This window comes from Cariama cristata, unplaced genomic scaffold, assembly GCF_000690535.1.
Source record: "Cariama cristata isolate BGI_N322 unplaced genomic scaffold, ASM69053v1 scaffold1967, whole genome shotgun sequence".
NCBI lineage: Eukaryota > Metazoa > Chordata > Aves > Cariamiformes > Cariamidae > Cariama > Cariama cristata.
Window position 1 is genome coordinate 96,159 of NW_009625959.1, and position 15,647 is coordinate 111,805.

Here is a 15,647-nt window from a genome sequence, read left to right on the forward strand (position 1 = left end):
CTCCCCCCCCCACAGGTCGGTGACCGGTTTGGATAAAGAACCTGACCTTGTGCACATGGAAGCCCGGACAGCTGATGGACGTGAGTGCCTGCATCCAACTCTGAAAAAGTGGGCTTTGAGTCAAGAATGGAGTGGGAATAGAAATTCACTTTATTCATTTTGTCTCCCCGTTTACATTTTAATTGATAGGAAAGATGTAGGTCGTGGGGGTTGATGTGAGGCATACTGTTATCCTTAGCCCCTGGGGGAAATTCAGAGGCTGCAGGGCTTGTGTCTGTGGAGAGCCTGGGCAGAAGCACAATCTATTGGGCTAAGGAGCCATCTATTCTGTTCCCTATTTAGCTGTTTCAGTATCATATATTTTACATGAATCATAAAGAGCTTGGCTGTCAGCACTGTGCAGTACAGCCTCCATGCATTTCCAGAGGTGTTCAGAACAGCTGAGTTGTACCTGCGAATTTGAGAAATTATCTACAGTCAGACTTCTCCTCTGGCCAGAATGTCCATATGCCCCAGGTACACTTTGTTTCATGTTGAAAGGATTTTTCAGTTTTACTTATGATGTATGAATAGGTATTCCATACCAAAACATTACAGGCCTTGAAAAAGGTGCCTGGATCTGTAGTAAGAAATAGAAGGAAAAAAAAAAATAAATTTCTTAACCCCTCACTGAAATGAGTCTGGCCGCATTTGCAGTAGAATGGATTCCTATGTAATTAAGCTCCAGTGAAGAAGACAATAAGTATTAGAAGATTAGAAGTAATTTAGTGTTTTGGGTATTTCTCATAGGAACTACAGCATGGTAATGCTTCTGCTCCTGGGTTTGAGGAGCTTTACTCCAGCTCAGTGCCACACAGCAATGGTACATGTGTTTCTTATACACTACAAGAACAGTGTCGAAAAGCAGCATAGAGCTGAGGTTGTAGAAAATTTCTGCAAGGAAAAGGCCTCATTTTTATTAGTTGCAAACTTTTCTCTGTTTTAGTCAAGTGCTGTGTAGGCCAGATGCTGTGTGAACAAGCTCCCGTCTATCAAGATGGCTTCTCTGAGGCTGTGGATCTTCTAAAATCACTCATTGGCCTCCCACTGCTATTTAGTGATGGCAGGTGAATAAATAACTAGGCAATAAAAGCTCAGGGGTGACAGCTGTTTGTTGAATATGTGGAAAAAGCAAAACAGGCTGGCAGGTGGGTGGGCAAGGTAGGGAGGCTTCTTCAGTGCCTTTGCTGCTGTGTATGCTGTTGCAGGGATGCTAGGAGAAGTGGCCAAAAACAAGTTAAAAAGCAAGCAAGTAAGCGAACAAACTGCTGATGGAGTCTGTTTTCAAACTAAGTTTAAACTTGCTCACCCAGCTATTTGAATATTGAATATGTCAAGGATGTAGATGCTTCATTTGAAAGAGGTATCCCCAGTTTGCAGACAACTCTCTCCCTTCAGGTCTTGTTTGCTCTGGGGTTTGCTGTTTGTTCTTATTTTAATGTATAAATTCAGCATTTTGAAATTAGCAGTTGATGGTGTTGAGGGTTTCACTGAAAGTCGGACTTAACCAGCAGTGTCAGCAAAACAGGCCTATTCCAAGCCGTTGTCGCAGCAGACAACAGGCAGAGGCGAGACCTGGCAGGCTGTGCTGGCCTTACTGGCATGTCCTGCTGGGGGACAGCACCAAAATGACTTCTCTCCCAGCCGAGCACAGCACAAAAGAACTGTGTTGCTCCAATTACAGTTTTTAAGGCTTAAAACGGTATTAGTTTGTGTTACAAAACATCAGCTGCCTCAAAGCTATAGCCTCACCTGGTGTGAAATGGTACTGCTCTGTGTACTTGGGAATGGGAGGTTGAACTTTTCTCCTGGTTGGCTCTGTAACCAAAATGGGCCTTCATGCTCTCAGTGAAATGATCGAGGCACTTACTACATGCAGGAAAATGGGTCCCTGCAGTTATTTCCTCTTGATCAGAAAGTTTCTGATGAAAGTTTTCCTCAGTAGTGGAGAGGAAGAAGGGGAGGCTTTTTTAACACCTCTTAGATCAGTCTGGTGGCTCAATCACTTATTTTGATGCATTGACAGACATAGATTTGAGTATTCCCATTGCTCAGTTCAATTCAGGGACAAGAATCCATGCCTTCAATGTCCCTAGCGACTTGAAAAGTACATGGTTCTTCCAGAATGGGCATTTGCCTTTCCTCTTCTTCTGTTTTCATCCATGCTTTTTATTTTTTTTTTAAAAAAAAAAAAGAGGGAAGAGGGAGGGATATTTAGGATTAGACTCCTGAACTTAATGATTCTTTCTTTTTTTTTTTTTTTTTTTTTTTTTTTTTTTTCTTTTAGCAGTAGTGAGACTCAAGACCTATCTAATACCAATTCAGACACTGGAGCCTAAAATATGCTTTGTGGCTGGGAACAGGTGGTGGGGCGTTCATCCATGGATGAGTCAGGGCTATCAGTAAGCTCATGGAGCTGGGAGTTGGAAGTCCTGCTCACCATTCTGGTGTCTGTCCTCCAGGACATCTTGCCCCATGGTTTTGTATGTCCGGTCATTAGGAATGGTAAGGTCTCTGAAAAAACATCTGCTCCAGTGTCTGATTGTCTTAAATATTTGCAGGATGCTGCTAATTTAAGTGCCTAGCTGATCTCAAGCTGTTCCTGTCTTTTGTAGCAGATGAAGTTTTTCACATTTTTTTCAACATCTTGGCAGAGTTATTGTTGCAGAAGAATAATCTAGACTTGCATTTTTAAATTATAAAAACATGTAGGAGCCTCAGGCACTGTACCTTCTGCCTGGGTGTAATAGGCAGCAGCAAGGACAGGGTTGGATGCAAGGGAACTATTACAAATACACTGACATAAGCACCCACCAGCACTCCTGGGAAAGATATATTAAACTTTCTGATGTTCAGTCTCCCCACTCACAGATACGATGCAATAAACAGTATTTTAATTAAAAAGAAAAGGGGGGGGGGAGGAAATGTAATCAGAAAAATAAAACAGGGTAACTAATTCCTGGGGAATAACTTACAGTTCTGGCTACATTTCTAGATCCTCTTTTCCTTTGGGGGAAAAATTGTCGAGGCCAGCTGTTTTTTTCTCCCTCCTATGGCAACCTTCACTGGCAGTTTATGATTTTAAGTCTTGCCTGGCACCAGGACCTTACTTAAGCTGAGCCAATCTGCCAATGCAACTTGTTGCTGGCCAGCCATGCCTGCTTTTGGCTGCCTTGTTAACACTGCCAGGAAGGAGCAGGCCTTGCCGTCCTGTGTCTCTGTAAGTCAAAGTACTGCGCATAGGTCTGCTGTTTGCAGCATTTAGCACGGTGACAGGTTTGACTCTTTCAGTGTCCCCCTTCAGGGACCCACATCTTTGGGTGTTCCCCACCAGAAAGAGCCTCTTGTTCTCCTGCTTCCTGCCAAAGCTGTCCTGACTGGCAGGCAAAGAAGAGACTTAGTAGCTTGGCTTATTCCACTAGTTTATCACTGCAAATTTCAAGAAATTGTTTCAGTTTTATCACTTCTAAAAAGGGTAAAAATACACTCCAAATTCTCAAGATGGGAGACTATGTTAATTAGCAAGGAGGGGGGGGGGGGGGTGTTTTGAGCTCCTCAACTGGAAAAAGGCTGCACATCTGAGAAAGCCATTCCTTAATCCCAAGTAAGATAAGTTGGTGAGAAGAGTTTGGGCCGAGGTATGGATGCTGGGATTTGAGCTGCCGCAAACCCTCCAGGCTGCTTGATGTCCATATTGCCTCATTCACAGATGGTCTGAGAAAGTAGCTGGATGGTGAGTTAGAAGCATGAGAAGTTTTTGAGGCTGTCCAGGAAATAGGGAGCTCTTCTCAACTCCTTTTGCAATGGAATGTAATTAAAACCAAAACAAAACACAAAACCCCGAAAGAAAACACCCAGACCCTCTAATTTTGGTGTTGTGTGGGACGATACGTGAAGTGGAAATAATCCCCAGACGGAAGCTAACCTCCCTTAAGGCATACATCTCCCAGTGAAAGGCCTTAAAGGCATAGCTAGGGCACATGCTACCAGCCCCTCTGGGCAGCTGTCCTTTTTCCTTGTGGCTGTGCAAAACAAGGCTGAAAAATTAACTCCTTTCAGAGAAGAGGGAGATAACAGCTTGGAAGTTAGGATGCCCCCTTCTCTCTTAACTGACATTTTTGTTGAGGGGCCTAGTACTTTCTATATAGGGGAAGATGTGCTCTGTGAATGGGACCGTAGCTCATGAAGGGATCATAACCTTCAAGAAGCTTAAGCAGGGGACTGGGGGTTGTTTCTTGCTTCCAGTCACACACAAGTGTGAACTGGATGCTGTCGTATTTTTTTACCTGATTTTTTTGACAAATTTTAAAGGAGAATTGCTTTTCATTTTCTGTGGGGCAGCAGGAAAAAAAGCAAGACTTTAATTTCTTTTGGTGTCCAAAGGCAGACAGGTTTGAAGATAATTTTTTTTGTGTCTTTGTTTTTTTTTTCATAGGCCTTGTGTTGTAAAATATATTAAAAAATAAACAAAAGACTAAATGAAAAATAGGCAGCGAGCTACCCCCCTTCACCACCACCAACTTCCCGTGAATGTTAATCAGGTGCCATTCTTTGAGTATATTTGATTACTGGTGTAACACACTCAAAATAACACACTTCCCAATAGGCAGGAAACTAGTTGTCATGTCAACACTTGTGATTTCTTTGCATTTATTTGTGACAGGTTTTTATTCCTCTTCCCATTCTGTCACTCAGCAGTAGCAAATTATCCCCTTTTTGGAGGGATAAGAATATCCAGGCGACTGTGTGGGAGAGCATACCGGAGGGAATGAGCTTCTAAAAATACAGCTTCTGACCTCTCCTCCTTGTTCTGCCTAGTTGTAGTGCTACCTCAAAGAACAAGTCAAGGCTACTGAGCTCTTCGGGTAGCATGGCAGTATATAAGACCCTCTTTTTTTCTAAGAAGTTGCTTTTAGCCACCGCAAAGATATCTTAGATTCCACGTTGAGGAAGTAAATAGCAGCTCTGGACCAAGTGTGTATGTGTCAGTTGATGAAGGTCCTTAATTTATCCCAGTTTAGAGTCCAACCTCTCTACTGCTGCTCTGATACTCCAGTAATTTGGCACTGTCTCTAGGTCCTATGTTTTTCACCATACACTTTAATTATTTCCAGATACTCTGAGCTGGCACCAGCAGCAGTTTTCCATCATCAGTGGGACTATGTTTTCATTACCGCACCAGACCTATGCAACTGCTCTGAATCAGCCATGTAGCCCTTATTAACCTGGAATTCCCAGTGCCTTAACCCAGAACCAGGTCTGCAGCCTTTAAACATGGACCGTCAGTCGTGTGATTGGGCATGAACCTTTATTAGATTAAAGCTTCGTTGTAGTTTGTGACTTTTTTTAGACAGTATCTTTTTTAAAATTATTGTTCTTGTTATCAATGCCTCTGACTTGCATTCTTCTTGCATTCTTAAGAGTCTATTAGTGGCACAAGGCTATGGAAGGGGAAACTGCCAGTTTTTGAATCTGGGAAGGCGGTTAGCTGACTGTCCGAGGATTTCAGTTGTCAGCCCTAGTGCTTTCCACTGACCCACATTTTGCTGTTACTGGAAAGACACAGACTGAAGACAATAGCAGGATTTATGGGATGGAGAAATCTGTAAGCAGCTCTGCTAGGCTAGTTACTGTCTTTTTAAACTTCCCCTTTGTCCTTTTGGGCTCAGTTTGACAAGATCCTTGTTAAAAGGTGCAGTTGTGAACTGAAATCACTGCACCAGACTCACACCAGCCCTTATAAACTCACTGTTTTCTTCATTGATGGTCTGTCCTCACCCTTCGTAGAAAAGCGGTGCGTGAATCTAAGAAGCCTGCAGAAGTGCGGCAGTGTAAAAGATATGACCCTTTTATTACGCAGCCATCATCTTAGTTGTATTTTCGTTTTCTCTCTAATTTGCAGTTTTCAGAAGAGCAGTTGAAAGGCAGAGATGGCTTATTTAGATTACATACATCCAGAGACACAGTGCCTTGATTGTTCTGTTTCATGAGATCCTTTCTTAGCCTGAGTGAAAAAAACCTTAATCCTCTATAACCCCTGCCAACTTGCTGGAGGTGAGCATGTCTTTTCTTGCCACTCCAAGCAACTTTATGTCTGCCTTTGCCTTATGTCTCCTCTATGTTCTTCTCCCAGTCCTGTTCCTTCTCTCAAACAATGCCAAGGACTGACAAGGCATCCCATTAGTGCGACAGTCTTCTCATCTCTCTCGACAGAAGCATTTGATGCCTTTTGCAGTGCATATAACTACTGTTGGGACTCGTCAGCTAGTCATGCTATTTCATGTCCATGGTATTTTCATACCTAGCCTATGTTGGCTATAAAGACTTAATTTTGGGAAATTGTCATTTTCACAGCAAAATAAGTTAAAATAAATAGTGCTGGTTTGGGCTTTTTTTTTTTTTTTTTTTTTTTTCTTCCCCCTCCCTGTGTGTTACTACCACAATTAAAACCACTCATCAAAGTTAGGGTATTTCAGGAGGAGGATGGGGATATAATTCCCAGCAGGGTAGTGGAATCAGTAAATTCTACCTGGATGGCTTTTGAAATCTTCTGCTCTATATAGTCTCATCATCAGTTTTCTGATGTATTTATGATTTGTACACTCCATTTATGGTTTGAACTCCAATCTCCTGAGGGATGTCTGCGCAATGGGGAAGGGAATGGTGGGTGTGGAAGTGTGGTGAATTCCTGACTCCAGAGAGCAGTTACAGTTTTAAAGACCAGAGGCAGATCATGCAATGACATCTAACTAGTTGGAGATGAGGTTAAGACTTCCCTTCAGAGACCTTCTTTTGAGCTGCTGGTGATGTTTACAGACAACAGGCTCCTACCTGGGCATTATGGGCATTCCTCATGTGTACGTATTCTCCCATTACAGACACCCACTATTTGACCTGTCGGATCCAAGACTGCTCAGAGACCAAAAGGAGTGGGCCATTTTCACGCTCCATTGACATCAGCTCCCTTGTTGTTCAGGATGAATATATCTTCATCCAGGTATGTTGGCTTGATATGAATGTGACATGAATTCTCCTTGTGTAAGGTATTTGTTCTGTGCAAGAGAGAAGGCATATTGTTAGGACAAGTGCATGGGACTGCAAGTCATAAGAGCTGGGAGTCTGTATCTGCCTGCTATAGATTGGCTATGCAGTCTGAGATGAAACAGTTGATCTGTCTGCTCATCACTTGTCTCATGGTGAGTCTGATACACTTTGAATGTTTATTCATCAATAATCAGAAGGGTCCATGGGTTTCACAGAAGCTATAATTTGCCATTGTTGTGGCTACTTCAAAAATACAAAGAAGCCAGTGATGAATTGGAGAGAACAGAGAAGAACAAAGGAAAGGTGTGAGCGATCATTTTAACAAATGGAAAGATTTAGGCTGATTTGACAGTCAAGTAATGCTAATGGAGCGAACAAAGATTTGCAGTAGGAGGTAAAATAGCGGAGAGATTGGAAAAAGGTGTTATAGGGCAACTTCAAAGTGGAAGATGGCTGTAAATTTGTCAGCTAGTTGATGATGATTTTGGAGATGAGGAGAAAGTGACAGAAATTGAATGAGAAACTACTTGGTTTTGAGATTTTCTGAGAATACATGGGCTGAATGGAACAAAGCCAACTCTCCCCATTTCATACCTGTAGAAGTGTGAGAATGAATAATACAGTATGGAAGAACACTTCCTGAAGATGTTCCATTTAGGTGAAAACTGGGAGCCAGGCTGCAGTGATTCCAAGTCATAGAAAGCTCAGGAAACACAGAGATTACAGACACGATGATGTTAACTGCTTGTCACAAATGCTGCAGAGGGTGAGTGAGATGAGATGGAGCTTGAATCCAGGTGGTACAGAGGAGACATAGGCTTCCCTTTTTGAGCAAGACTGGGTTACTTTAAACTCCTATTTTACTTCCTTGGGGGAACATTTTTCTTGAACATATCCAAATTATAAGAAAGTTCTGCTTTGTTTATTGTGAAATTTTCTTAGAAATGGGAGTTTAAGTGGGAAGGCTGATAATTCTGTGCTGGGATTAGGTGGAGGACTGGATCCATGTGACTTGGGATGACTGCAGTATGGAAACTGCACACACTTGAGTAACATTGTCAGATTTCTCCTCCTGTGAGTAGGGGAGTCTGCTGCTCTGGACATGACCGATTACTATGGGAGCCACAGCTCCCCTCATTCCCCCATGAAACCTGCTACCACTTCCTTTGGCATCGTGGGGCGACCTACTGCTAGAAAACACTGAGAATGTAGCTTTTGCAACTTAGTAAGTCACGGTTTGACCAGAGGCAATGGCTTTCCAATCAGTAAGTGCTCTACTCTCCAAGGATTATTTTAGAGACACTCTCTTAATCTGGTGGTGTTCTGTCTGTGGCTGAGGGTATTGTGGAACATCTAATTCTTTAAGGCTAACACGAGGCCTTAGAGATGTTTCTCATTCCACAGCTCCCACCTGCGTTAAAACAAGGCTATTCTGTTTAGAAACTTGGGCTCGCAGTGAGGACATCTGCTTGGTGTGCGCATTCCTCTGCCTCAAATTAGCAGTGAGTGGCTCAAGCTAATAGCTGCCAATTGCTTCAAATTAAAAAAAGTGCCTGTGTTTGTGTGTATACAAACACATGCATATATGTATATGTAATACTTCAAGTGCCTTGACTATCCTTAACAATGTTTTATTATATCTTAATGGGTGTTTGAAGTCAAAATCATATACCAACACTTTAAAAAAAAAAAGTTAAATATACACACTGAATATTTCTGCTACTCTGGGCAGAACCTCCCTTTCACAGATTGTCTATCACTTGCCCTCTTTTTTATATCACACTTCCAGGATTTCTCACTGTCCAGCAGCCTGTTGTAAGTGGCTGCAGAAACTGGGCATGGATTGAGTCCATGTGGTACCCAAGTAGCACGCAGACACTTCACATTCACAGCACACACCTCTCTGAGCTGAAGATGTGTTAAATCCACCATGTCCAGCGTATGGTCGATGGGCTATGAAGAGTGTTTGCTTGATACATACGTAGAAGTGCTGATATGTCCTGGATGTATTAGTCTCACAAGCCATGTGATGTAGCTGCCTATTATGGGATGTGTCAGACTGACTGTGTGTGCAATGTTTCATGCATATCATTCTGACTGGATAATCTTGGACAGAAATACATGAGCCAGCTCTTTTGAATTTCAAATATTAGAGAGAGATGAATAAATAAATATCAAATTAAATGTTAAGAACCTGGTGAGGCTTAATAGTTGCATAAAGGATGGGTGCATGAGTTCTGAACTGTCTGTGCTGGAACAAATCAGAAGTAACCTCTTGGAGTAGAGAGAAGAACTTGTTTCTTTTAACTTGTCATTAAAACAGTAGATGTTTAGTCTAAACCAGTAGTCTGTGTTCCTCTAAATTGAGTGGAGAGATCAAAACCTTCAGGGCGATTTACCTTCTCCTATTGCAGGATGAGATGGGTCTCTCTCTGAATACACCTTTATCATTAATATTAGAAGGAACCTTATCTTAGAGAAGACCCCTAACTTTTTGACAGCTAAAATTAGGGAAGATGAATCCCAGCTATTGATATCAACATTTTAGATTGTGTGCATAAAGTTATTTACTAGTGATTATCCATCTAATCAAGTTGATGGACAGGCCTGTAGTGTAAGATTCTTGGGAAGCATTAACCTATCTAACTGTGAACTCAAAGCAAACGTGATGCTATGGTGCAGAGGGGAAAGAAGAATATGGAAAATGTTATAGTGCCATTATAAATCAATGATTCCTTATTATGTGGAATGCTCTTGTGCAGCACTTCTGAAAGGATCTTGCAGAATTGCAGTATAAAGAAAGCAAATGAGGTTGATTCTATGCTCGAAAAAAACTTGCCCATGAAGACAGTTTGAAGACTGGGACTGGTTATCAGGCAAAGGAGATAAATAACTTAGCGTGTGATGAAAAATGTAAAAGATAATGAAGAAGGAAGGAAGAAATAGCTACTAAGAGAGAGTAGGAAGAATTCTTATCACAGAATCATCAGGACCAGAAGGGACTGCTGGAAATCATCTAGTCCAAGCCCCCTCCCAAAACAGGTTCACCTACAGCAGGTTGCAGAGGATCGCGTCCAGGTGAATTCTGAAGATCTCTGGAGAAGGAAACTCCACAACCTCTCTGGGCAGCCTGTTCCACTGCTCCACCACACTCAAAATACAGAAGTTCTTCCTCATATTCAGATGGAACTTCCTGTGTTTCAGTTTGTGCCCGGTGCCCCTTAACCTGTCGCTGGGCACCACTGAAAAAGAGTCTGGCCCTATCCTCTTGACACCCACCCTTAAGGTATTTATAAGCATTGATGAGATCCCCTCTCAGTCTTCTCTTCTCCAGGCTCAACAGACCCAGCTCTCTCAGCCTTTCCTCATCAGGGAGATGCTCCAGTCCCCTCATCATCTTTGTTGCCCTCCGCTGGACTCTCGCCAGTAGTTCATTGTCTTTCTTGAACTGAGGAGCCCAGAACTGGACACATTATTCCAGATGTGGCCTCACCAGGGCAGAGTAGAGGGGGAGGATAACCTCCCTCAACCTGCTGGTCACACTCATCCTAAGACACCCCAAGATACCATTGGCTTTCTTGGCCACAAGGGCACATTGCTGGCTCATGGGCAACTTGTTGTCCACCAGCACTCCCAGGCCCTTCTCCACCGGGCTGCTTTCCAGGAGTTGAACCCTCAACCTCTACTGGTGCATGGGGTTATTCCTCCCTAGGTGCAGGACCCTACACTTGCCCTTGTTGACCTTCATTAGGTTCCTCTCCACCCAACTCTCCAGCCCGTCCAGGTTTTGCTGAATGGCAGCACAGCCTTCTGGTGTATCAGTCACTCCTCCCAGTTTTGTGTCATCAGCAAACTTGCTGAGGGTACCAGGCCATTGATGAATAAGTTAAACAAGACCGGACACAGAATAGGTTAAACAAGACTGGACACAGAACTGACCCCTGGGGAGTACCGCTAACCACAACCCTCCAACCAGACTCTGCGTTGCTGAGCATGACTCTCTGAGCTCTGCCATTCAGCCAGTTCGCAATCCACCTCCCTGTCCACTCATCCAACCCACGCTTCCTGAGCTTTCCTATGAGGATGTTATGGGAGACAGTGTCAAAAGCCCTGCTGAAGTCAATGTAGACAACATCCACTGCTCTCCCCTCATCTACCCAGCCAGTCATGCCATCGTAGAAGGCTATCAGGTTGGTCAAGCCTGACTTCCTCTTGGTGAATCCATGTTGACTATTCCTGTTTATTCCTGACCATACTGCTTATGAATAAAATAGTAGGTGATCACCCTGAATTTATTGATTGACTTTCTATTTGAAGTATCAATATTTATTTTTAAGGATGCCTAGCACATGACTAAGATTGGATAATTCTGCATAACTTGATACATTTAAGAGAAAATCCTGCCCTCTGTTGTGTGTATAAGTTTTCATTCAGTTCACAAGATTGCTCCGATTTAGCCAGGAGCCAGTATCATTATCTTCTTTCATGGTTAATGCTTAAACTTCATACAGCTTACAAAGCAGGTGATTTATTTGTGAGAAAACCTTGGAATATGTCTGAGTTTATTTACTGTACCAAAAAGGAGCTAATTTGATGAGCAACTTCGCCATTAAGGTCAGTGTCAGTTGCGTTCACTTATATAGCTGTGCAGAAGCGAAGCCCATGCTCTCTCTATGGCTGTAATGTACCGTTCTCTATAGCTATACCACACCTTTCCTTATTGATACCTTTGAGTACTTGCTACAAGGGTAGTATCACTTTGTAAACTTAGGCGCAGGGATAACTTGTAACTGCCTGTAAGTTTTGACTTCTTGACAATTACCTGAACTGCTATGGTATTCTCATGTGCAGAGCCTGTATTGTAAGACCCAGCAATAGTCTTTTGGTTTATGTATCAATGTAGTGTATTGATATTTTGGAGAATTTCTATGGTAAAAATAAATCACAGGGGAACTTGTGGGGAAAATATTTTTCAAGCAAGTCTGTTATCAGGATTTCTAATGGAATTGCTCAGGTTACTGAAAAGAGTCTAAAATGCAATAGACTTTAATGAAAATGTGGATTATTTTTCAGGAAATTCTGTTTTGAGTGAGAAAACATTGTTTGGAGAAAAACTTGTTATCTTCCTCTAGGTAAAGAAATAACATTAGTGCTACTTAGTTCTTTAAAGACAAAAGAGAAGAGCAGGAATCTGTGTACATTTCCTTGCCAATAGATAAAAACATTCCACTGAAAATGCAAGAAAGCATAAGCAAATGTCATCGCTTATTGCAGGGGTGAGGAGAGTCTGGGCCAAAAAAGTCTCAGTATAGTGTTGCTTATTTGTGGTGGTCTGAAAACTCCTAAGGGGGTAAGAATATGGCAGTACGTTCACTGGAAATCAGCTTTGATCTGGGACAGTGGTTTCTGCAGAAAGCAACATTCTTGTGGATAGACTACAGCTGCTATAGGGAGCTAATTATTGTTAAGTTAGAGTAGTTGTTCCCAGTCACCCAAAGGTTATGTGCAAGCTATCTCAGGTGCAACAGCTCAGCGGTTCTACTGGGTGGCTGGAGTCCCATGTTGGACAAGCCTGGCCACTAGCGGGGACTGATGACATTCCCAACATGCTAGTGCAGACCCATGTAAAGACTGTATTTTCACACAGAACCCTAGGTATCAGGAGAGGTACAATAATAATGATGAAACTCTTCAGAATGTCTGGCATGAAGACTGCTGGCAGTATGGTTGTTGTAGCACTAGTGGCTCTAAGTGAGACAAAGTTTACAGGGAGAGGTAGTATTTTTTATGATAGAGGTAGAAAAGGGACAGATAAGCTTTTGGGCATACTCACAAGATCCTAAGCGACTTGAGGAAGGATTCGGTCTCTGAAAATTGTCCTTTCTGGTTTTTTCCCCCAGTTATAGATGTAGGTGTCATAAAATATGTTTCCTCCCCCTATTAATCTTGTTGTGTCTTCCTTGTGTAAACCCTTCAGTGTGTGGCGTTCCTCCCAGAGGTCATACCAGTCTAGTTCAACATCCAGTTAACACTGTCCCCATTCTTCCCTTAAGCTTCTGTCTCTGTCAGTGCTTGGAGACCCTCAGGATAACTTTGGCCTTTTCGATTCGAACTGGCTGTAAGTCAGTGTAGGGATATGTGGATGGGCGATCAATACCTATCTTGATTGTTTTTTATGTCTTCATTTTTCTCTGGGATGCTGCAGACTGCTATCCCAAAAGAGTGTAGCTGAAGTCAATGTGAAATGTAGCTTGGGCTTTCGGCACTTTCCATGGCAGTGACAAAGCTTCTGGGCATAGAAGACTCCTCTGAGATTTACAAGCTGATACCTGGTTTGAATTTGGGGGTGATGCCTTTTTTTGCTAGCAGGCCAAACAAATGCCTTTGGAGAGGAACACTCTCAGATCTGCCTTTGGCTGGTCGTCTTACAAGACAAAGAACAACACCTGCAAGCTCTGATTGAAAAGGGCTGGCTGTTTGCTTCAGACCCTGCTCCATTTCCATTGTAAATGGGAAGTTCTTTGCACCATTGAGCAGAAAGGTATGCTGAGAGGCAGTACATTGTCGTTTTTCAAGGCATTTAAAGAGTGGGAACATGGGTGCCCCTTCCCCTTTCCATATCAAGGTGTTCAACTGCAGACTGAAATTCGTAAGAGAATCTTGTCTTTCACCTGGTCCCTCCTGCAATTTCTCCTCTTGGGAAGCTTTCTCCGCAGCTTTCTGTGCTATTTCATTTGCGATTCAGTCTCCTGGGAACCCTGGGACCTGCACAGCCCCTTTTTGATTCCAGATTCCTTCAGGTCAGGTTGAACTGGGACACATGATGGTCCCTTGTCCAAAAAGCTAAGCTATTCTGGTGGTTGCCCTTTTTTCGAGGTTGATGTGATGAAGGAAGCAAGGAGTGTGAGTGGAGCTGGGAAGAGAGTCTTGACTGTGGTTTATAATCCTCCTTAATGTGATGGGCCTGTGGTATTGCCATTTAGGAGTGGAGGATGGTGGTTACTCGCAGCTTGCACATGCAGCAGTGTGGGAGCAGCTGCAGTTCTTATAGACGGCAGGAATTCCATGTGCTCGAGAGGAACAAACATTTCTGCCAAAAGCTGTTGAACCAATTCAGTCTTTTTTTGCATCAGAGAAGTCTTCTTAAAACATACACAGACATCAGTATTCACCCACAATCACTGATAGCTTCTTATAGAACCTATAGATAATATTGCCTCTTTTGGATGCCTGAACTCTCATCAGAATGTGTCCAAAAATTTCAGTTGAAGTTGTTTGATGGAAAGTGGCTTTTGTAGAAAATGCCTTTTTAAAAAATCTGAATCAAATTCCATTTTTATCAAAGTGGATGTATTTATTAGAACTTTTTTTTTCAGGCTTAGTAAAAAGTAAAGTATTTATTATTTATAGCCTTAGAACTGGTGTAAGGGGACATTGCTCTTTCAGGTTTTATAGAGGGGAAAAAAAAAGTTCTTAAGTCTATAAACTAAATATGTCTAAGCTTAGCTCAGAGAAATAGTTTATTACTATTACTGGTTGTAACTGTGGTTGTTTAGGAAAACTTGGAAGTGCTTATGTTTAGTAGGATATTAGTGTATGGTTCAAGTTTATTGGGTATTTAAGGCTAGGCTACGTGAGCATATTTGCTGAATTGAAGTAAGTTATCAGGTGAGTAGACTTCAGCCAGCAGCCACAGCTGAGATTATGCCAATTCATACAGATTCCTGACCTCAGTTCTCAAGCTGTCGGTTTAATAAGTTAAATAAGTAGTAAATTCCCCCAGGAATAAAGAGAGGAAAAAGATTTTTTTTTTTTTTTTTAAATTTTAAAATGTGAAACTTCTCAGCAGTGAAACAAGATAGTATGGGAGAAATTAAACTTTGATTTCCCTGTCTAGAGCATTCTCTCTGTTTTCATAGTAGCTAAATACACTGCGTTCAAATATAAATTTCTTTCCTCCATTTTTTGACTAGGAGCCAAAGGTCTTAACAGAAATCAATCCATGCAATTTATTTTTAACTTCACCCTGCTTAGCTACGATTGATTTTTATCTTTGCGATCGATGATAGAGAAAATGGCTTGGTGGGACAATGGAGCACTCTCCAACTTGTAGGGTTTGGTCTTTGAGTCTTTTATTGAACAAATCATTAAAAGCTTATTATGAAACTAATAGGATGAAGACGTTTAAATGATGAACATGATTACACCTGTTTTACTGTTGAATAATGCCTGCTACAGCTGATCTTCTCTTGCCCCTATTTAAAATGCTGGACAGCACTCCAGTGGGGGAAATTAATCCATACAGATGAAAGAAAGTGCATCCCAGGTGCTAGTTAAAAGCTCTTCTTAAAGCAAGACAGGCAGTAAGTAGTTAGCTACTTTCCTATTCACTGCTGGATGCTTTTCATCCATTTCTAGCACTGTTTCATCTTTGCTGTGGCACATATCAGATTTGGAACTTGAACCTAAATATCTGTTCATAAAAAGTGATTAACATTTTCCTTTATTTATGTATTTATATTTATTTTATTTCTAGGGGTTTTTGTGCTGTACTTTCTTTTATC

The 15,647-nt window shown here is 42.0% G+C and overlaps 1 protein-coding gene across 1 annotated transcript in view; it reads left to right on the forward strand.

Annotated features, from left to right (window-relative positions):
- The window catches only part of SORCS3 (sortilin-related VPS10 domain containing receptor 3), a gene marked incomplete at its 5' end in the record, with an annotated part of 167,062 nt that overhangs the window by 70,996 nt on the left and 80,419 nt on the right, over window positions 1-15,647 (forward strand). The window contains 2 exons of the mRNA XM_009703810.1: window positions 16-80; window positions 6,918-7,036. Of these exons, the coding sequence (XP_009702112.1) occupies window positions 16-80; window positions 6,918-7,036 (184 nt within the window). The remainder of the gene's footprint in view (window positions 1-15; window positions 81-6,917; window positions 7,037-15,647) is intronic.